The following is a 22,596-nucleotide window of genomic DNA, read 5'->3' as shown; positions in this document are numbered from 1 at the left end:
GTCCCGGAAGTGCTTGTTATCAAACTGTCGACCGTTATCCGAGATGAGGACCCGAGGTACTCCAAATCGGACAATGATGTTCTTCTTCACGAACTTCCGGACTTGTGCCTCCGTGATGGTGGCCAGTGGCTCTGCCTCCACCCACTTGGTGAAGTAGTCGATGGCGACAATCAAAAATTTCCGCTGGGCCGAAGCGACGGGGAATGGTCCGAGGATATCCATTCCCCATTGTGCGAAGGGCCAGGGCGCGGTGATTGGCGCCAAGGGGACAGAGGGGACTCTCTGGACGTTGGCGTGGCGCTGGCAGGCGTCGCATTTCCGCACGTGGTCCTTCGAGTCCTCCATCAAGGTCGGCCAATAGTAGCCTTGCCTCATGATCTTATGCGCCAAGGACCTAGCCCCCAAGTGCGATCCGCAGATGCCTTCGTGGACTTCGCCGAGGGCGTAGGCCGCTTCCGCGGGGCGGAGGCACCTTAAGAGGGGGGCGGTAAATGAGGTCCGATACAGCCTCCCTTCATAAAGTACGTAGTGGGCGGACTTCTTTACAAGCCGCCGGGCCTGATCTTCGTCTTCAGGGAGGATTCCTTCGGCGAGGTAGGCGACGAGCGGGTCCATCCAAGACGGCTCCGGATCAATTGCCATCACCGCTCCAGCCCCGTCAATGCTCGGGGCATCCAGGGTCTCCAGGTAGATTGCCCTCGACAAGTTGTGCGCGTCTGCGTCCACTAGGCGGGACAACCTGTCGGCCCTGGCATTTTCGCTCCTCGGGACCTGCTGAATGTCAACACTGCCGAGGTCGGAAATGAGTGTTTGCACCTTCCGGACGTAGCTCTGCATGGTCGGGCTCCGCGCCTCGAACTCCCCTCGAACCTGCCCGACCACCAGCTGGGAGTCGGTGAAGACTTTCAGACGCCGGATGCCGAGCTCCTTGGCGAGTTTGAGTCCCGCGACTAGGGCCTCGTACTCCGCCTCATTGTTGGTCACTGGAAATCCGAACCTCAAGGCATACTCGGCTATCACTCCATCGGGATTGGTGAGGACCAGCCCAGCCCCTCCACCTTCAGGGTTCGACGATCCGTCAATGTGGAGCGTCCAGATCGGGAGATCGAGGCTGGGTGTCTCCGGCGGCTTAGGTTCCGCCTCCTGCACAGTGCACTCAGCGAGAAAGTCCGCGAGTACCTGGGCCTTGATGGCTGGTCGGGGCTGGTAGCGGATGTCGAACTCACCAAGTTCTACTGCCCACTTCACCAGCCGTCCCGCATTCTCTGGATTGCTGAGAATCTGCCGCAGTGGTTGATCGGTCAAAAGGGTGACAGAATGAGCCTGGAAATAGGGGCGAAGCCTCCTGGTCGCAGTCAGCAGCGCGAAGGCGATCTTTTCAGCCTTCGTGTACCGCGTCTCGGCATCCCGGAGGACTCGGCTGATGTAGTATACAGGCTTCTGAAGTCTTGCCTCTTCCCGAACCAGTACTGCGCTGACTGCGGTTGGGGAGACCGCCAGGTAAAGGTAGAGCATCTCCCCCTCTTGCGGCTTGGACAGCAGGGGAGGAGACGCCATGTACTCCTTGAGCTGGTCGAACGCCGCATGGCATTCGGCCGTCCAGAGGAAGTCTTTTGGGCGCTTCAACACCTTGAAGAATGGTTGGCAGCGTTCGGCCGACTTTGCCACAAATCGTCCGAGCGCGGCGACCCTTCCAGCGAGCTCCTGAACCTCCTTCACTTTGGTCGGAGGGGACATATCTTGGATGGCTTTGATCTTGTCCGGGTTGGCCTCGATCCCGCGCTGGTTGACAATGAAACCGAGGAACCTCCCGGCCGAAGCACCAAAAGCGCACTTCGCTGGGTTCAGCTTCATGCGAAACTTTCGCAAGGTGGTGAAAGTCTCCTCCAGATCTGCAATGTGCTGGTCTGCATGGCGGCTTTTTACCAGCATATCGTCCACGTACACCTCCATATTCCGGCCGATCTGCTCCTTGAAGATTTTATTGACGAGGCGCTGGTAAGTGGCGCCAGCGTTCTTCAGACCGAAGGGCATTACCTTGTAACAGTACAGCCCCCGGTCTGTTATGAAGGCAGTTTTCTCCTCGTCCTGTGGAGCCATCATTATTTGGTTGTAGCCGGAGAAGGCGTCCATAAAAGACAGTAGCTGATATCCGGAAGTCGCGTCGACCAGTTGGTCTATCCGTGGAAGCGGAAAGCTATCCTTGGGGCACGCCTTGTTCAGGTCGGTGTAGTCGACGCACATCCTCCACTTCCCGCTCGCCTTCCGGACAAGTACGACGTTTGCCAGCCACTCGGGGTAGCTCACCTCTCTTATGAAACCTGCCTCCAAGAGTTTGTCTACCTCCTGGTCGACCACCCGGATCCGATCCGGGGCACAGTGTCTCTTCTTTTGCTTTACTGGTCGGTGGGTCGGGTCGACGTTGAGGGCGTGAGAAACGACCTCCGGGTCGATCCCAGGTACATCGGCCGCCGACCAGGCAAACACATCTGCATTGGCTCGGAGGAATTCCACTAACCAGAGCCGAGCTTCCAAGTCGAGGTTGGCACCGACCCGGACCGTGCGGTCCGGGCGGCCTTCTTCGAGGGGAACTTCGATTACGCCCTCGGCCGGCTCCCCGTGCCGCAAGGCCACTTCGTCTCTGGCGTCAAGTGACTCGACGCTTAGGGCCTCCATGGGCTTCTTCCCTTTGAGAGTTGCTAGGAAACACTGCCGTGCGGTCGGCTGGTCACCTCGGACCTCTCCAATCCCGGCCGCTGTGGGGAACCGCATGAGCAAATGGTAGGTAGAAACCACCGCGCGAAGGGCGTTCAGTCCGGGTCGTCCGAGGATAGCGTTGTAGGCCGAGGGGACACGGACGACCAAGAACCCGAGCCGCACCGTGGCTTCTGCGGGTGCAATGCCCGCAGTCACAGGCAGCTCGATGACACCTTCGGCCGAGATAGCGTCTCCAGTGAATCCTATGAGGGGGGTGGATGTTTTGTGCAACAATTGTCGGGAAAAGCCCATCTTTTGGAAGGCCTCGTAATACAAAATATCAGCTGAGCTTCCACTATCCACAAGAACACGCCTTACATCATAGTCCGCCATAGTGAGAGAGATCACCATGGCGTCATCGTGGGGAGTCTGAACCCCCTTTACATCTTCATCACAAAAAGTGATTACATTTCCGACCCGCTGCCTCTTCGCGACGGCCACTCCTGATACTTCCGCCGAGCCCCCTGCGTTCCTCACGGTCCGAGAGCAGCCCCCAGTGATGGTGTGGATCACTCCCGCAACGGGTCGATTCTGCTCCCGGGGCTCCTGAGGGGCCGGGTCGGCTGGACGCGGGTCTGCGGGGGGACGTCGGTCGTTTACATATCGACCGAGACGCCCTCGGCGAATGAGAGCCTCGATCTCGTCCCGAAGCTGGAAGCAGTCTTCGGTATCGTGGCCGTGGTCTCGGTGGTACTCACAGTACGCCCGAGAAGGCTTCCTCCCAGGGATCTTCTTCATCTGCCTCGGGACCGGGAGGTCCTCCCGCCCCTTGACCTCCATGAGGATCTGGGCCCGGGGGGCCAGGAGTGGGGTGTACCGGTTGAAGCGTCGGTGCGGAGAACGAGGGCGTGTGGCGCCGTGGTTCCTTGCTGGTGACGGGCTTCTGCGCCGGCGTTGAGGCGTCGGGCTCCTCCTCTGGGGTGCCTCTTTTCGCCTTTTCTTCCCGGGCTTTAGAGGGGCTTCGGCGGCCTCCTTGTTCCGGTGGGAGGCTGCCTCCTCGGCGTCTGCATACTGGTTTGCCCGAGACAACAGCTCCGGGAAGCTCCGCGGCAGACGTTTGTCCAGGGAGAAGGTGAGTCTGCCCTTCTGGAAGCCTCGCTTCAGGGCTGAGAGAGCCACCTCCTGGCTCAAATTCCGGACCTCCAGTGTTGCCTTGTTGAAGCGGGTGAGATAATCCCGCAGGCTCTCTCCCTCGTTCTGCCGGACATCGAAGAGGGAGTCGGAGACCAGTCTTCGCCGGCTACTGACGGCGAAATGGCTGATGAAGAGACGGGTGAACTGGTGGAAGGACTGGATGGAATTAGCCTCCAGACCGGCGAACCACGCCCTTGCCGGGCCGCGGAGGGTCGCCGGGAAGGCCTTGCAGAGGAGAGGATCCGATGCTCCATGGAGGAGCATAAGAGTCCTGAAACTCTCCACGTGGTCCCGTGGGTCCGCCGCCCCGTCGTAGGGTTCGATCGCCGGCATTTTGAACCCCGGCGGGTTTAGGGTTCGCAGGATCCTTGAGGCAAGCGCCGGCTGGGAGGAGATTTCCAAGTCGGCGAAGGGATCTTTGGAGTGGCCCTTCAGGACCTGGAGCTGTCTGTGGAGATCGTCCACCCGCCGGTCCAGGGAGCGCGACCGGTGGGTGGGAGACAAGGAGCGGCGCGAGGGGGACCGACTGGAGTGCGGGCCCCTCGAGGACTGGGGTGTCTGAGAACGCGCCCGGGTCCGCCTCTCGTACCCCGCGCAGCTCCGATGAGAAGGTCCTGGCAGAATGGACCGCACTCGAGAATCCTCCCCGCGCCGGCGCTCCTCTCCATGGGAGAGGAAGGAGCGCGGGTTGTGAGGAAGAGGCGAGTGCTCGGGGAGCAGCGGCTCCTGAGCCCGCTGCGGCACCCGAGAGATCACACCCTGCAGATTCTGCACTGCCTCCGCGAGGGTGCGAACCTGCTGGGCTAGCTGGTCGAACTGAGCAGGTTCGACCGTCTGAATGGGAGGAGAAGCGGTGGAATGCTGCTGAGAGTGTGTTGGGGACGCAGCAGCCTCCCGGCCAGAGGCGCGAGAGGCTCCGCGACCGGAAGCATTGGAAGCTCCGCGACCACCTCGCCGTGCCATTACGATCGTTCTGAGATTCGTCCCTTCCTCTAGCGCCAACTGTTGCTGGTGGTCCAAACCGAGAACGATTGACACGACGGTGTGAACGGGGTTCCGCCTGAGTTGTCTTGGTTGGTGCTGGTTGCGCTCCACCTTCCGCCAAGGAACCTGCAAACAAGCCTTGCACCACCACCAGGGTGGTGATGGCCCTCCGACGGTCAAGTCAGAGGAGATTGGAGGAGGAGAGATGATAATCACAAGTGGGAGAGAGTGCTCTGGGAGGTATTGCTTACCCCCCCCCTTCTCCCCCCAGCCGCATATATACCTGGCTGGGAGGTCTCTCAGGGGGGTTTGTCGTCGTGGGGCACGATAGAATGGCCACTGACATGGCCGTTACGGGGCGTCGTGGAGCAGCGCCGGGTACGGTCATGGCAGGGCGTAGTGGAGCTCCGCTTTGTACGGTTGATACAGGAGATCGTGGGCAGCATCGGGTACAGCCGTTGCAGGGAGTAGTGGAGCAGGAGGCCGCGGCGTGCCTCTGGAGAATAGCCTGTCGTTATCAAAAGATCTCCGACTCGGGGTCTGAATGCTGGATCATAGGGCAGCCGACCCGGGGTCGGGCTGCGAAGCCGGGGAGGTCCGACTCGGGGTCGGAGTGCTGGATCATAGGGCAGCCGACCCGGGGTCGGGCTGCGAAGCCGGGGAGGTCCGACTCGGGGTCGGAGTGCTGGATCATAGGGCAGCCGACCCGGGGTCGGGCTGCGGAGCCGAGGAGGTCCGACTCGGGGTCGGAGTGCTGGATCATAGGGCAGCTGTAGCTTTCCTGGATACGCGTGCCGATCACGTGGGGCATGGCGGCTCAATTCCCCCATAACACAAACAATTAGAGATAATCTTACAAAAGACTTAAACATTCTAAAAACAGAAAAACATAAACTAACTAAAGAACTTGAAAAATACAAACCTTTGGTTGAAAAATTTACATATAGTTCTGAAAAATTGAATATGATACTCAATAGTCAACGAGCTGTGTTCAATAGAGCTGGTTTAGGGTATAAACCTAAAAATAAGCAAAAACTACTTAGAAATTTCTTTATTAAAGTAGGAGAAAGTAAACCTAAGAAAATAACATGCTTTTGCTGTGGAACATTAGGACATAAAGCAAATGTGTGTGATTATAGAAAAGGAAAAACTAAAAGAAAATTTAACAGGGTTTGGGTTCCAAAAGGAGCCAACATTACTAACCATGAAGGACCCAAGAAAACTTGGGTACCTAAGATTATATGATTTGCTTGTGTAGGAGTGTCTTGCAGCCAAGATCGACAAAAATTGTTGGTACTTGGATAGTGGCTGCTCAAGACACATGACGGGTGACAAAGACCAATTCTTCACCCTTGAGCCTAAGAAGGGAGGTGCTGTGACATTTGGAGACAATAGCCAAGGTCACATCATTGGTATAGGTAAAGTACAAATTACCCCTTCAACTTTTATTGATAATGTTCGATATGTTGATGGTCTTAAGCATAATCTACTTAGCATTAGTCAATTGTGTGATAGAGGTTTTGATGTTTTGTTCAAACCATCACTATGCATCATAACCAACTCAAATGACAATAGTTTAGTTTTTAAAGGAATAAGACGTGAAAATGTGTATGTTGTAGACCTTGAGGATCTTGCCAAACATAACCCATGTTTAGTTGTTAATGAAACTAAGGATAATGATGCTAGTTGGTTATGGCACCGTAAGTTAGGTCATGCAAGCATGGACACAATATCAAAATTAGTTAAAAGAGATTCCGTGATAGGTTTGCCAAAACTAAAGTTTGAAAAGAATAAAATATGTGAAGCTTGTCAATATGGCAAACAATCAAGGAACTCCTTTAAATCCATAAATTGTATCTCTACCTCTAGACCTCTAGAACTACTACACATGGATCTATTCTGTTGTCCAGTAGATACAACCCAAGAGGGGGGGGGGGGGGGTGAATTGGGTCTTTTAAAACTTTTAAGCTACTTCTAGCACTTTTTGATTAATTATGCTAAGTTGTATATATGCGCAGTGAAAGTTAAACTTAGCGACAGTTTGATGTATAGAATGTGACTTGATTGAGTATGCTTGCAACTAAAGAATTCGCGGATAATAGTTAAGCAAGCAATTTATCTAAGTGAGTAAGTGTGTGAGTTAGATAATGACAAAAAGCATTACAAACACAGCAAACATATAGTGGTTCGGTGCACCCCAGCACCTACATCCACTCCCCAAGACTTCTTGAAAATTTCACTATAATCCTACAGATTACAGTCGGTTGTTTTACAAGCTCACAACCCAACTTGTTGTTTTACGAGGTCACAACGAACTCGGTCGGTTTTCCCAGGCTCACCGACTAGAACCACTCCGATTGTTTTCCCGGGATCACAATCAAACCCTTACACGTTGGTTTTACCCTCGGCTCACCAACAAACCTATTTCCGTTGGTTTTCCCTTTGGCTCACCAACAAACCTTACACCGTTGGTTTTCCCTTTGGCTCACCAACAAACCTTAACCCCTTGATTCAATCCCGTGATTGAATCAAGTTACAAGATAATAAAACAAAGTTTAAAACAAATCAAAGCTTCTTAAACAAGCAAATATAACAATATAAACAAATAGAGTAAAGAGAAGCCCTCAAACGAGTTTTAAAGATGGAGGAGCTCGACTTCTTCTTTACTTGACCCTCTTCTGATTTGGCACGAAGTAGAGGATCACCGAGGCAGCACACTGATGGAGAGGAAGCTTTGGGATTCACTTGGAAGCTCTTCTTCTCTCTATTTCTCTTTGGATGGCCCTTTTTGTGCTTATGGGAGATTTCCTTTGTAATCTCTTTGAGATCTCTTTCCTAGATGATCTCTCCCACTTCCATTGGTTCTCTCCTAGCTCTCTTCTTGTTTTTATAGCTTTAGATGGCGTGGAAACAAGAATATAGCCGTTAGAGACAAAAATAGAGCCGTTGGACACAGTCTGCACTTCCTGACAATATTACCGTTGGGATTGGAGTCGACTCGCGCGATCAGGAGTCGACTCGCCTGTTGCAGGAGTCGGCTCGTGCTTTACTGGAGACGACTCGGCCACTGTTCCAAATTTGAATTAAAGTGCATGCCTTGACTGGGAGTCGACTCGTCTTAACCTGGAGTCGACTCGCCAACTTCTGGAGCTGACTTGGCAATTTCGGAGTCGGCTCATCCACTGAAGTCCGTGGATCCAATTTTGAATTTGATCCACTCGAGTCGACTCGACTGTCCTGGGAGTCGACTCGAATCTCAGAGCCCGAACTCCCGATCCTCTGTCTTTTGGCTCATCCAGTCTTGGAGTCGACTCGAACTTCCTCGGAGTCGACTCGGCTCTCAGTTTCTAAAAGTTGGTCTTCTGCCTTTTGACGTGAAGCTATCGTGGAGTCGACTCGAGCTGTCTGGGAGTCGACTCGAATCTCAGAGTCCATGAAATGCTCTCTGACTTTTTCTTTATGTACCGCTGAGAGTCGACTCTTGCTTTCTTTGGAGTTGACCTGCCAACCATCGGAGTCGACTCGCGTTCCACTGGAGTCGACTCGAATTTCAGACCCGAAAACTGCTCTCTGACTTTTCTGCCTGTGACTCCTAGGAGTCGACTCATACTTCCCCGGAGTCGACTCGGTAAACATTGGAGTCGACTCGAATTCCTCAGGAGTCGACTCGAAGACTATTCTTTCGAATTTTTCCTTTGATTTTACTCCTCCAATTTGAACCTTTTGAACTTTAAACTTGGGCCAATGAATTGTAGCTTTCTTCTAACTTTTCTTGAGAGCTTTTGGAGGCCTTCTTGTGTTCTTCCAACTTGCTATGTTCCTTGCAAAATAAATATGTTTCTCCTTGCAACATAAACATTAGTATCTATACTTCAAGGTTTTGTGATCATCAAAATCAATCTATGAATCAATCTTTGGGTCATCAATCTCCCCCTTTTTGATGATGACAAAACTTGGAGTATATGCAATATAAAAGATATTGTTTTCTAGAAGTAATACATAGCAAAGTTGCATGAAGTAGAAAACATATATTTTTAAAACATACTTCATGATAATGCTTTAGATTTAATCAGCTTAACACAATCAACATATTTCAATTTAAGCTGATTTGTATTCAATTCAAAGCATAAAGGCATTATGAGCATATACTTAGATATTTGCATATACTTAGATATTTCTCCCCCTTTTTGACAACATCAAAAAGATAGGAAAACATTAAGCACAAAGATAAGAACACTCAAATATTTCTTTCCCTTATTGTACTCTGATTTGAATGTTAAATTATTGCAAGGATATGAATCATATAACTTAAGGCAATAATATTGGAATCAGATTAGTGAGCACAGATCAGAGCCAATTAAGATAGTTTTCAAGAAGTTTTCTAAGTTGATACCACAGATAGTTTTCTAATCAAGTGTAGGTGGAATCTTCCTTTGGGTTAATTCAAGAAGTGGAAATCTAACCTCTCTTCAATAATAAGTGTGAAAGCTTGTTCATTTAAGATCTTGTGCCCAATCTATTAAGTATTTTATCAACATGAGAGCAATTTAACTAATTTTCTGAGTATAAGAGCAATATATTAAGTATGATTGCAAAGTGCTTTTATGGTGTAAAAATATTGTGGCATAAATACCAAAATATGAATTCATGCAATTTATAATATATCTTAGAGTATACATAAAGTTCAAGGCTTTGAAGGTTCTTTTAAAGCTCTTTTAAAGACTTTATTCTTTTATTCCTAAAAAAAAATTTGATACATAAAAATATGAATTGGCACACAATTTAAGTTTTAAAGATCAAGTCAATTAGGACTCATTAGTGAATATCAAAATAGATTTTCTAAAAGATACTCAAGAAAATTTTACACGTTATTCTCCCCCTTTTTCATTAAGTTAGAGGCTCTTTAAGCTCAACTTGCAATTTGGTTCATGATTTATGCATAAGATATACTAACCAAATAACACGCCTCAAGGTGTATCATAAAGATTTTCAGATTAAATTTCAGATGATACATATTGGAGAGTATTAGGATCATTTTTCATTTTGTATTCTTCCTCTCTCCTTTAGTTATAGATATACGCGATTAAGTTCCGTGAGACCTCTCCTTCTGAAATTTTCTTTCTCCCCCTCTATTGATCATTCCATTTAAGAGTTTAGAATTTGAAGATAATGTTCAATAAAATTGTTAATCTCAAAACTATATTTTCTATAAGTTTCAGCTTATTTTCACAAGACTCAAGGTTTGAAATAAGACAACCTTTATAGAACTCATCTCAAGGTAATTAAAGCGTGTCTTGTAATATAAGGAGGTTCATCAAAATCAATCCATAAAATTTAAGGTATACATCAAATTGAAGTAACTTTAGGATAAGATACTGAATATCTAAAGCTCCCCCTCAAAAGATGCATACTTCTTTAATCATTCTTTTCTTTTGTTGAATTTCAGATTTTAATGACAAACGTGAATAGAACTGAAATTCTATGATATCGAGAATGGAGAGTGATCAAGAATTATTCAAAATTTATAGCAATCACCCTTTTTAATCTATCAAGAACAAGTTATGCTTCCTCTTAATCTTTGAGAAAATGTACTGAAATATTAATCAGAAAATGATTCATTTGACGCTCAGTTTCTTTCAACAGCATTTATATTTTCTTTCTTTTAGAGTCATTTGAGTGAGGTGAAATATTTCTAGCTTTTAGATCATTCACTCTATATATATTCTGATGGAAATATTTAAGAATGTAGGAGAGAAAAACATATAGATGATCATTGAGGTATATATATTTATAGAACTCAATTTCTTAATGATAGTTTTTCAGCGATGTATACATGAATCACAATAAATCTTTTTAATATCAAAATAAAATCATATATTTAGAAATTTTTGTTTGCAATCAAGATCATCGAAAGACACATCATTTGAACCAATATTAGTATACTTTGAAGATAAGATATGTTTCGGATGCGTATCGGAGCAATCACCAAAGGCATCAAAATTAATTCTGTTTTTCTTAAAGTAAGACTTTATTTTAAAAATCACATTTAGTTTAAGCTTTTATACAAAATCAGATTCTGAATTACATAGGATTTTCAATAAAAGCTTTCTAAGTCATAATATGAGATATGTATCTTTCACAATGTAGCTCATCTTAAATTGTTACGATTGAAAAATACATATTTCAATAACATTAAAGCACTTTCAGAATCTTTGTGTTTAATTTTGAGTTTCGATACACAATAAAGGATATTTTAACAAGTATTAGGACATTATGTATCAAAGTTAGGCAAGTAGAAAGATAGATCAAAATCAATTTATTTTCCCTAAATAGAGATATTCTTCTCTTCTCCTTTCTACAATTTTATTTAGCTTTCAGATTTTAACAATGATTGTGAATGACAAATCTGAAATTTCTTTTCAATAAAACTAAACAAAGATGTTATGTAGTATTTCATTCAATCAAGTTGTCCAAGTATGGGGAACTACAAAAAATATTGAGAACCCATAATTTAAAATATCATGCTATATGCAAAATATAGTGTGTGTTAAGTCATACATTAAAATATTAAGAACAAGCATGTCAAGGATCGAAATCAATTCTTTTCGAATTAACTCCCCCTATTTAAATATAATCTTCCACTAATTTCATCCTTAAGGTGTGTTTCCAAGTGATTAAAACTTGACTTGATTCTTCTTATATACTTTCATTTACTTTGTCATTCATTTTTACTTTCTTATGCTTTATACTCTATTTGCTCCCTATCCGGTGGAGTTGGGAAGGGGCACGAGGTACTACCACTAGCCTCCCTCTTGTGCCGTCCCTAATATGCCCTACACCGAATAGTTGGGTCAAATAATGCCGGGTACTACCACTAGCCTCCCCATTGGCACCATCCCTATGATGAGCAATATAGAAAGGTTAAAATGTTCACTTCAAACTCTCTCTGTTTAAGTGTAATTAATTATGGATTTTATCCCTTCCAAAAGAATGCTCACACAAGTCTCACAAATGTGCCGAATATATTATGTTCGTTTTGCTTTTCCTTAAGATTGAAGTATTTGCCTTTACTTAGATTTTACTTCTCTTGAATAACATCCATTTTCTTTTCTTTATCTCTCTCTCTTTTTGTTATTCTCAAGTAATTTACATGAAAGAGCAGAATAAAGAATATGCAAACAACATTTTCATTGTGCTCAAGGATTCATAACTTCTCACAAGTTATTTTACATCAAAATTTTAAGCATATACTTGTGTATTTCATGGTTATGACACAGGCAAAGATATATTTTAGTTTGGGCAAACCATGAAACAATTTCTAAAAGTATAAGTCAGTCAATACACATATAGACATGATATCAAAAATTAATAATTAAAGAATTTAATCATGCCATAATAGGATTTAAGTTATTGACTTAGCTCAATTAATTTGTGAGAAAGGTATCTAAAGTTACCTATTCATTGTATGTTCTTCAAGCCAAACTAGATTTCTTATGTGTGAACTTTTGGCTGAAGAAGATCCTCTCTCTTGTTTGCATGTGAATGTTTAGTGTATCTTACATGAAGATATCCTTCAAGTTGAAATTTCTCATTTTTCTTTCTTGAAGGAAGGTTATTAGTTTCTTTAAGATACAAAGCATTCATCCAACATATATATTTTTTTAACTAGATGACTCAATATAAGATATGACAATAGTTGCATGTTGAGTCACTTTACTCAAGAGATTCCCTAAATATAAGCAAGCACATATCACTTGAACTAAAGAGATAGTTTCATTAAATCAGATGGTTCAAGGACAAGCATGTGAGGCAATAGGTAGATTTATCAAGGTCAAATCAATTTCTTATTTTCAAAATCAATTTAGTTTAGATTTTATTCAATAAGGTACGCTAGCTAAGTTTTAATCAACTTATCTTAAACAGTTGTTTCTATCACAATTCAGATTATGATTTATTTGTTTATCAATAAAATATGATTCATTAAAGTTAGATTGATGTCTTGCACAAGGTCACATAATGAGCATACAACCTGGTCTACTAGCTGTATGATAAAATAATTATTCTATCATGCTTCAATACAGCTTTAAACAGTAGATCTATTTTGCTCATTCTTTTCAAATTCTACAAGATGGGGTCATAGACATACCTTCTTCATGCCAATCTTCTATGAGAGTTTTCTTGTGGACTAACATTGGTCAATGAAGATCCCTGATAGGTGCATGAAAATGTACCTTTTAACACTACCACTTTAGGCTAAATTGTTAAGACTTAAGCATGATTTGGATATTTTTATGATATTTTTCTAATCTGAACTTTACTTCACAAAGTGTCCAAGTCTTAATTGATTTTGGTGATTTTATTGTAGGAATGGAGTTAAGAAGATTGAATATCCCATTGCAGTCCGAATGAAATGAAACTTGGTAGAGATGAAGTAGACATGTTGAGGTTTCATATGCATCAAGAATCAGGTCAATTGGAGCTCCAGAGAGAAAGTTATGAAGTTGCAAAGTTAGGTTTCCCTAAACCGCCAGCCTGGGCCCTGACAGATCAGACCTTTGTGTAGTATTTTGATGATTTCGAGAGCTACAGAAGTCCAATTGAGATGATTCAAATTTTGTTGGAAACTAGACTTCCAGAGCTTTCAAATGACTATAAGAACATAAAATTTGAAGATCAGATGCGATCTGGAGAGTCTCCCGAACTTCATGCTGACGTTGGTGCTCGAGGGTAAAGTCGGAAAAACACATGCAAACATGTCTAAGTCGTGTTTCCTAGGGTTTTTAGCCCCAAAATCATATATATACTTGGGGAGCACGCCGTTCTAAAGAGAAAAAAGGCTGCATTACAAAGAAATCATCAAGAGGAGCCAAAAATTCATGGAGAGCTAATTCTTTGGTGAAGCTAGGGATGAACTCGCTTGGATGATGGTAGTTTCATTTATATTTGATCTATGTAATAGATTCTCATGTTGATACAATTTTTGTTTATCATTTCTCATCCATAGATCTTTCTTGTGTTGGAATAATCTTGAACCTATTCTTTTCATAGATTCAGCCATGTCTTTTTCTATAGAATTGTTGAGGTGCTTGATTATATCTAGATTTGATTGTTTATCCAGTTAGTGTGATTTTTTGCTGAAATATTGCCATTGGGTATATTTTTGTCTTTGAATCTGAGTCTAAAAGGATAACAATCCTTGGTTTTAAAAGAGGAGAATGATTTTCTAGAATTATCACTAAATATTTTGATTGTAATGCTATATCCTCCAATTAGAGAATCTGGTGCTATGATCTCTAATTGAGTTATCCAATGGATCAAATATGAATGGAATTACCTGATTCAAGTGAGGAATTCCCGATGCTTTGCTGCCATTAATTCTGGTCACATCTTTTCACTACTACAATCTAATCGTCAATTTACTTTTAAACATTCACATCACATTTTACTGCTTTGATATTTCTTTTTAGTTTTGTAGTTCCTTTTAGTGTTCCTACCTTCTCCCCGGCAACGGCGCCAAAATTTGATTACGCCCAAAGAATAACGCGGCTATCGCAGTTTTGATTTCTTTTTTTTTCTCTTGCTTTTTGTCTTCAGTTTATTTCATTCATAGTTTTGATTTGATTGTGCAAAAGAAAATGAAAATAAAATAAAAATAATATACATATATTTTGTGTTGCATGCGTAGGCATAGAGACGAGTTAGGTAGATTTGCAAGAAGACCGGAATTAGAACCTGATACTTTTCCTGTGAATTTGCCCGATACGCCATCTAATTCTAACACCATGAGCAATCACGAAGATCAGCCCATTAGGACTCTCCAGGACTATCTCCATCCTACACGCACAGCCACACCGTCATGCATTATGTTCCCACCCAATGTCCCACAACAGGATTTTAAACCAGGAATGATACAGTTACTTCCTACCTTTCATGGCTTAGAGAATGAAAATCCTTACGTGCACATTAGAGAGTTTGAGGAGGTAGTGGCGACTTTTCATAGTCAACCCGGTACAATAGATGCAGTTAGACTTAAGTTTTTTCCATTTTCTTTGAAAGATAGAGCGAAAAGTTGGTTGTATTCACTGAGACCGCGGTCAATAGGATCTTGGGATGAGATGACACAGGTTTTCTTTAACAAATACTTCCCCCACCATAAGACCAGTGGTTTGAAGAGACAGATTTCAACCTTTGCACAAAAGGATAGTGAGACTTTGTATCAGGTGTGGGAGAGGTTTAAAGATTTGTTGAACTTGTGTCCTCATCACGGCTATGAGAGTTGGCGTTTAGTTAGTTACTTTTATAAGGGACTTACACCTAGAGAGCGCCAATTTGTAGAGATGATGTGTAATGGTGAGTTCTTGCAGAAAGATCCGGATGAGGCCATAGAGTACCTGAATGATCTAGCTGAGAAAGCTCATACTTGGACAGGACCTAGTGCGACTGATAGTACTAGTAGGTCACGACCTACAGCTACTCCTTCTAGTGGAGGAATTTACCATCTTAGAGAGGAGGATAATCTCAAGGCCCGGATAGAAATTCTGACTAGGGAGTTAGAGGCCTTAAAAACAAAGGATACAAAGGTTACACATACTGTTTCTCGTATTGAGTCCCATGGACCCTGTTTTGTATGTGGTGGAGTGGATCACCTAGCTCAGGATTGTCCCACATTTGCTGAAATGAGGGGTGTGTATGAGGAACATTGTAATGCCTTAGGTATGTACAAGAAGCCTTTTACACCCTTTTCAGATACCTATAATCCTGGTTGGAGGAACCATCCTAACTTTAGTTGGAAATCTGACCCGCAACATCCTGCACAACCACAGCTGCCTAGAGCTTATTCTACACCTCCATACCATGCTCCATCTTCTAGGAATCCTTTAGAGGACACACTACATGCTTCTATTGAGGCTCAGAATAAGACAAACCAGAAGTTTGAATCAATGATTACTCAGGTGGTTGAGGAAAATAAAGAGATTAGGAGTCAAGTGTCTAAGTTGATTAGTGCTTTAGCCGTAAATGAACGAGGAAAATTTCCATCGCAAGCTCAACCCAATCCCCAAGGTCAGCATATGGCACAAACTTCTAACCCTGATAGGCAAGATCTTAAGGAGGTTAATTCCATAACTACTCGAAGTGGTAAGGTTATAGAAAGGGTTCCCAAGCCTAAGGACACACAAGAGAAGTTGAGTAGTGATGTAGTTGATGTTCCAAGAGAGGAAGAGATAGTGAAGAGTCCAGTTAGAGTGCCCTTTCCTCAAGCTCTCAAGTCTACCTCAAGAGTTATGGACCATAGTAGCGAGATCCTAGAGAACCTAAGGCAAGTAAAAATTAATCTTCCTTTGTTACATGTGATAAAACAGGTTCCAACTTATGCAAAGGTCCTTAAAGATTTGTGCACTGTAAAAAGAAAACACCATGTTAAGAAAACAGCTTTTCTAACAGAACAAGTAAGTGCTTTGATTGAACAGAGAATCCCACCAAAATATAAGGACCCAGGATGCCCCACAATTTCTTGTATTATTGGGAATCATGAGTTTGCACAGGCCTTACTTGATTTGGGAGCTAGTGTCAATCTCATGCCTTATTCTGTTTACTTGCAATTGGGATTAGGAGAGATCAAACCCACCTCTGTGGTCTTACAGTTAGCTGATCGGTCAGTAAAGATACCAAGGGGGATAGTTGAGGATGTGTTAATTCAAGTTGATAAATTTTACTATCCTGTTGATTTCTTGATTCTAGACACACACTCTGTTGTTATTTCTGAATCAAAAATCCCCATTATTTTAGGTAGACCTTTTCTTGCCACCGCTAATGCTCTTATTAATTGCAGGAATGGATTGATGAAGTTGTCCTTTGGGCATATGACCCTTGAGGTCAATATCTTCCACATAAGCAAACAGCCACAGGAGGACGATGAGTGTCACCAAACTTACCTGATAAACATACTTATGCAAGAGGAAGCCATCACAAAACATGACCCCGATCCTCTTGAATATTTTCTTATTAATTCTGGGTTTGATAGCACATTTGACTCTAATGATGTTACTAATATTTGTGCTGTTTTTGATTCATCTCAGGATTATGGGACGAGGACATGGCAACCAAGATTTGAGGAGCTGCCCTTGATGCGAGAACAACCGAAGCCATCTACCATTGAAGCCCCAAAAGTCGAGTTAACGCCACTGCCTAAGGGTTTAAAACATGCATTTCTTGGTCCAGGTAATACCTTTCCTGTAATAATTTCTTCTAACTTAAGTGCATCACAAGGTAAAAAATTACTTATAACTTTGAATGAGCATAAATCTGCACTTGGTTGGACCATGGCCGACATTAAAGGCATCAGCCCTTTAATTTGTTCTCATAGGATTCACTTGGAGGAGGGAGCTAACCCTCGTAGAGACCCCCAACGCAGGCTAAACCCTACCATGAAAGAAGTTGTGAAAAATGAAGTCTTAAAACTGTTAGATGCGGGTATTATTTATCCGATTGCCGATAGCAAGTGGGTTAGTCCTACGCAGGTAGTTCCTAAAAAGTCAGGTGTCACAGTAGTGAAGAATGATGTAGGAGAATTAGTCCCTACCAAAGCAGCAACCGGGTGGCGCATGTGCATTGATTATAGGAAGTTAAATGCTGCCACTCGCAAAGATCATTTTCCCTTTCCATTCATCGACCAAATCTTAGAGCGTGTAGCTGGTCATCCCTTTTATTGTTTTTTAGATGGTTATTCTGGTTATTATCAAATTGAAATTGCTTTAGAGGACCAAGATAAGACCACTTTTACATGTCCCTTTGGAACTTATGCATTTCGTCGTATGCCATTTGGTTTGTGTAATGCTCCAGCTACCTTTCAAAGGTGCATGATGAGTATTTTTAGTGATATGGTTGAGAATTGCATGGAGGTGTTTATGGATGACTTGACTGTTTTTGGTGACTCCTTTGATGTATGTTTGTTTAATTTAAAAAGGGTTCTAGCTCGTTGCAAAGAAAAAGGCCTTGTATTGAATTGGGAGAAATGCCATTTTATGGTGCCTTCGGGTATTGTTTTGGGCCATATTGTTTCCTCTAGGGGAATAGAGGTTGATCAATCCAAAATTGAGTTGATCTCTAAGTTGCCCACACCTAAGACTGTGAAGGATGTTAGATCATTCCTTGGTCATGCTGGTTTCTATAGGAGGTTTATCCAGAATTTTTCTGCCATATCTAGACCATTGTGTAACCTTCTAGTTAAGGATACCCCATTTGAGTGGACACAAGAGTGCCAAGCGGCATTCCAAACGCTTATTGGGAAGCTCACTTCAGCTCCCATTATGCAGCCACCAGATTGGAGTTTACCTTTTGAAATTATGTGTGATGCAAGTGACTACGCAGTAGGGGCTGTCTTAGGTCAACGGAGAGAGGGAAAATCCTTTGTCATTTATTATGCTAGTAGGACTTTAAATAGTGCTCAAATGAATTATTCTACTACTGAAAAAGAACTACTAGCTGTAGTATTTGCATTAGATAAATTCCGTGCTTATTTGATTGGCTCGCCTATTACAATTTTTACAGATCATGCAGCCCTTAAGTACCTTCTCGCAAAGAAGGATGCTAAGGCGCGATTAATTAGGTGGATCTTGCTTTTGCAGGAATTTAATCTAACCATCAAGGACAAGAAGGGTTTAGAGAATGGGGTGGCTGATCACCTCTCAAGGTTAATATTTGAGGATACTACAGATACACCACCGATCCGTGATGATTTTCCAGATGAACAATTATTTTCTATCACCTCCATGCCGTGGTTTGCACATATTGTCAATTATTTGGTAACAGGTGAGATGCCATCAGACTGGAATGCACAGGATAAGCAGAAGTTCTTAACAGAGGTACGTTCTTTTTATTGGGATGATCCACAGCTTTTTAAGTACTGTCCTGACCAAATTATGAGGAGATGTGTCCCAGATGATGAGATAGCAAGTGTCTTAGAATTCTGTCATTCCCAAGCTTGTGGAGGCCATTTCTCTATGAAGAAAACCGCTGCAAAAATTTTGCAGTGTGGATTTTATTGGCCATCATTGTTTCGAGACACAAATGTTTATTGTCGTTCTTGTGAGAAATGTCAAAAATTAGGAGCTTTGTCCCGTCGTAATATGATGCCTTTGAATCCAATTTTAGTGATAGAAATTTTTGATTGCTGGGGTATAGATTTTATGGGACCGTTTCCTCCTTCTTTTGGTTATCTATATATTATTGTTGCAGTAGATTATGTGTCCAAATGGGTAGAGGCTGCAACTTGTAGGAACAATGACAATAAGACAGTAATTAAATTTCTAAAGGAAAATGTGTTGTCTCGTTTTGGTACACCACGTGTTATCATTAGTGACCGGGGTACACATTTTTGTAATCGTTCCTTTGAAGCATTGATGAGGAAGTATGGGGTGGTGCATAAGATTTCTACAGCTTACCATCCTCAAACAAGTGGGCAGGTAGAGCTTGCTAATAGAGAGATTAAGCGTATTTTAGAGAAAACGGTTAACCCCGACCGGAAGGATTGGTCATTGCGATTAACTGATGCACTTTGGGCATACCGTACAGCTTTCAAGACCCCCCTAGGCATGTCACCTTATAGGCTTGTTTTTGGTAAACCTTGCCACCTACCGGTAGAGCTAGAACATAGAGCCTATTGGGCTATTAAGAACTTTAACTTTGATTTACCTGAAGCCGGTGAGCTTAGGAAGTTCCAGATGACCGAGTTAGAAGAGTTGCGAAATGAAGCTTATGAAAATTCTAAAATTTACAAGGCTAAGATGAAGGCATTTCATGATAGAAATATTCTTAGAAAAACATTTGCACCTAATCAACGAGTATACTTATATGATTCTAGGCTTCATAAACACCCTGGTAAATTACGATCTAGGTGGACTGGTCCTTTTGTGGTAAAGCATACATTTGAGAATGGAGCGGTAGAGATAGAAGATCCTAGAGATGGTCGGATGTTTAAGGTAAATGGCCAGAGACTCAAGCCGGTCCTTGAGAAAGAGGCTCCAGTAGAGGAAGATATTCTTCTCATGGACCCCGTCTACGAACAGTGATGCTATGCCCATGCAGGTACGTTTCTCTTATTCCTTGTTTCTTTTTGTTTTTCTTTATTTTGTCTTTGTTTCAGTTTTTGTTTTTGCTTGTTTTGTTTTATTTCGTTTGGTTTCCTTAGTTTAATTTTCAGGTTTGCCAGCTTCCTGTTTTTACCATGGATTTGTGCTCCGCTAATCAGGTGACCTCTATCCTATTTTGTTTTCTATGCTTTTATTTCCATACATTGAGGACAATGTCATGTTTTAGTTGGGGGAGGGCAGCCCATGTGTATATGTTTTTGCATGAATTTGCTTTAAAAAAAAACAAATGATTACAGAGTATTTTTGCTGGAGTCAATTTTTCTATCTTAGTCACACTATTAAGACACCCTTTGAATTCTTTTTTTATGCACGCATCTAAGCCTTGTGGTTTGATGGATGTTCAATGCATACAATTAGAGAACTCTCAAACTTAAGTATTTACGCATTGGTGAGTATTAGAGAGAGAGAGAGAGAGAGTTCATCATGTTCAGAGACTTGTGGCATGCGTTCATTGATTTTTTTGAATTGGTTGCTCTATTGGGAATTTTTATTGCACAGTTTGTGGTATGTTGGTTGATTATACTTAGGAGATGATGAAAGTCAATTTAGGATGAACGTTTGAGCCTTTCAAGCTAACCCATGTTTTATCCATTAGAAGCCATTTTGAGCCGAAAAAAAAGAACCCTTTCCTTTGTAAACCCATATGTCCTTACCCCCCCCTCCACTTTCAAGTACATGCTAGGGATGATAAATAATTGGTCCGCAAATAATGAAGACAAGAAAGGGGATGTACTGTGGTGGTTTCTCATTGGTGCTGGCAGGTTTGCTGAAATGGACTCCATAATTGCAACCAAAGGTTGTGTTAAAAAAAAAAAAAAAAGAAGAAGAAAAAGAAAAGAAAGAAACAAAGAAACAAATCAACTCCACCAGCAGCTTCAGCTTTCTATTACCACAGGCCTTGAAAATGTCTCAGGCTCTAATCTCCATTCTGAAAATGATTCTATTGGTTCCCAAACTGCTTGTCACAGGTTCAAAATGCTAGTATGAAGTTGTTGATGAAATAACCAAATGGTATGACTAGCGTGAAAAAAAAAAGGAAAAAAAAAGAGAAAAGAAAAAAAAAGGTACAAGCGGTTTGAGGAAGTTGTGCTTGATGTTATATCTTGTGAAGACCTCTAGCATGTACTGGAAAGTTCTTTTGAATTCTCTTATCCATCCTTTTATTATTTTTATTTTACTTAACTTTAGCCTCATTACAACCTTTTATTATTGACCTTTTTGATCCTAAGTGGGTTTGTGGTAAGAATGGTTGAGTTCCCAATGGTTGGTGATCCTATCATAAGATCAATGCTTGTTTGTTGCTTGTTCATGAACACTTGCCTTCTCATATATTTGTGTGAACACCCTTTCTCAACTCCATAGAGAGACCCCTTACACCAGTCTACTATTGAATATTATACCTGTGAGATATGGAGTTGAAGCTTTTGTTTGAAATGTTCTCGACGTTGTATGTGTCAGGGTTGGTGGTAAGATGGTTACGGCTTAGAGTACACACACACACGAATTCTGGGAGTTGCTCTTGATGGACTGATTTTGATAGTATTGTTGATCTCTTGCGAGTACTTTGTTTGTTATACTTGAATATTATTGCTTAGCTCATGCAAAAGCTGTCTACACTGGGTTGGATATAGTCCGTTCTTTTTCTTCGCTTAAATTGCTAGGGACTAGCAATAAGCTGGTTGGGAGGTGTGATAGGTGCATGAAAATGTACCTTTTAACACTACCACTTTAGGCTAAATTGTTAAGACTTAAGCATGATTTGGATATTTTTATGATATTTTTCTAATCTGAACTTTACTTCACAAAGTGTCCAAGTCTTAATTGATTTTGGTGATTTTATTGTAGGAATGGAGTTAAGAAGATTGAATATCCCATTGCAGTCCGAATGAAATGAAACTTGGTAGAGATGAAGTAGACATGTTGAGGTTTCATATGCATCAAGAATCAGGTCAATTGGAGCTCCAGAGAGAAAGTTATGAAGTTGCAAAGTTAGGTTTCCCTAAACCGCCAGCCTGGGCCCTGACAGATCAGACCTTTGTGTAGTATTTTGATGATTTCGAGAGCTACAGAAGTCCAATTGAGATGATTCAAATTTTGTTGGAAACTAGACTTCCAGAGCTTTCAAATGACTATAAGAACATAAAATTTGAAGATCAGATGCGATCTGGAGAGTCTTCCGAACTTCATGCTGACGTTGGTGCTCGAGGGTAAAGTCGGAAAAACACATGCAAACATGTCTAAGTCGTGTTTCCTAGGGTTTTTAGCCCCAAAATCATATATATACTTGGGGAGCACGCCGTTCTAAAGAGAAAAAAGGCTGCATTACAAAGAAATCATCAAGAGGAGCCAAAAATTCATGGAGAGCTAATTCTTTGGTGAAGCTAGGGATGAACTCGCTTGGATGATGGTAGTTTCATTTATATTTGATCTATGTAATAGATTCTCATGTTGATACAATTTTTGTTTATCATTTCTCATCCATAGATCTTTCTTGTGTTGGAATAATCTTGAACCTATTCTTTTCATAGATTCAGCCATGTCTTTTTCTATAGAATTGTTGAGGTGCTTGATT

The 22,596-nt window shown here is 42.6% G+C and overlaps 1 protein-coding gene and 1 non-coding gene across 2 annotated transcripts; one reads left to right on the top strand and one right to left on the bottom strand.

Annotated features, from left to right (window-relative positions):
• The first annotated feature begins 14,457 nt into the window (after positions 1 to 14,457).
• On the top strand, positions 14,458 to 22,185 carry LOC120106013 (uncharacterized). The gene has a single exon (XM_039118849.3). It carries the CDS (start codon positions 14,553 to 14,555, stop codon positions 19,941 to 19,943), a length of 5,391 nt encoding a protein of 1,796 aa, XP_038974777.3. The 5' UTR covers positions 14,458 to 14,552; the 3' UTR covers positions 19,944 to 22,185.
• Positions 15,038 to 15,145, bottom strand: LOC120106014 (small nucleolar RNA R71). The gene has a single exon (XR_005508258.1). It is a non-coding gene; the product is annotated as a small nucleolar RNA R71 (small nucleolar RNA).
• Positions 22,186 to 22,596: the final 411 nt, after the last annotated feature.

This window comes from Phoenix dactylifera, chromosome 10, assembly GCF_051530095.1.
Source record: "Phoenix dactylifera cultivar Ajwa chromosome 10, Ajwa_hap1_PhDact_Kaust_v1.1, whole genome shotgun sequence".
Lineage (NCBI taxonomy): Eukaryota > Viridiplantae > Streptophyta > Magnoliopsida > Arecales > Arecaceae > Phoenix > Phoenix dactylifera.
This window is presented reverse-complemented; position numbering and strand designations above follow the sequence as displayed.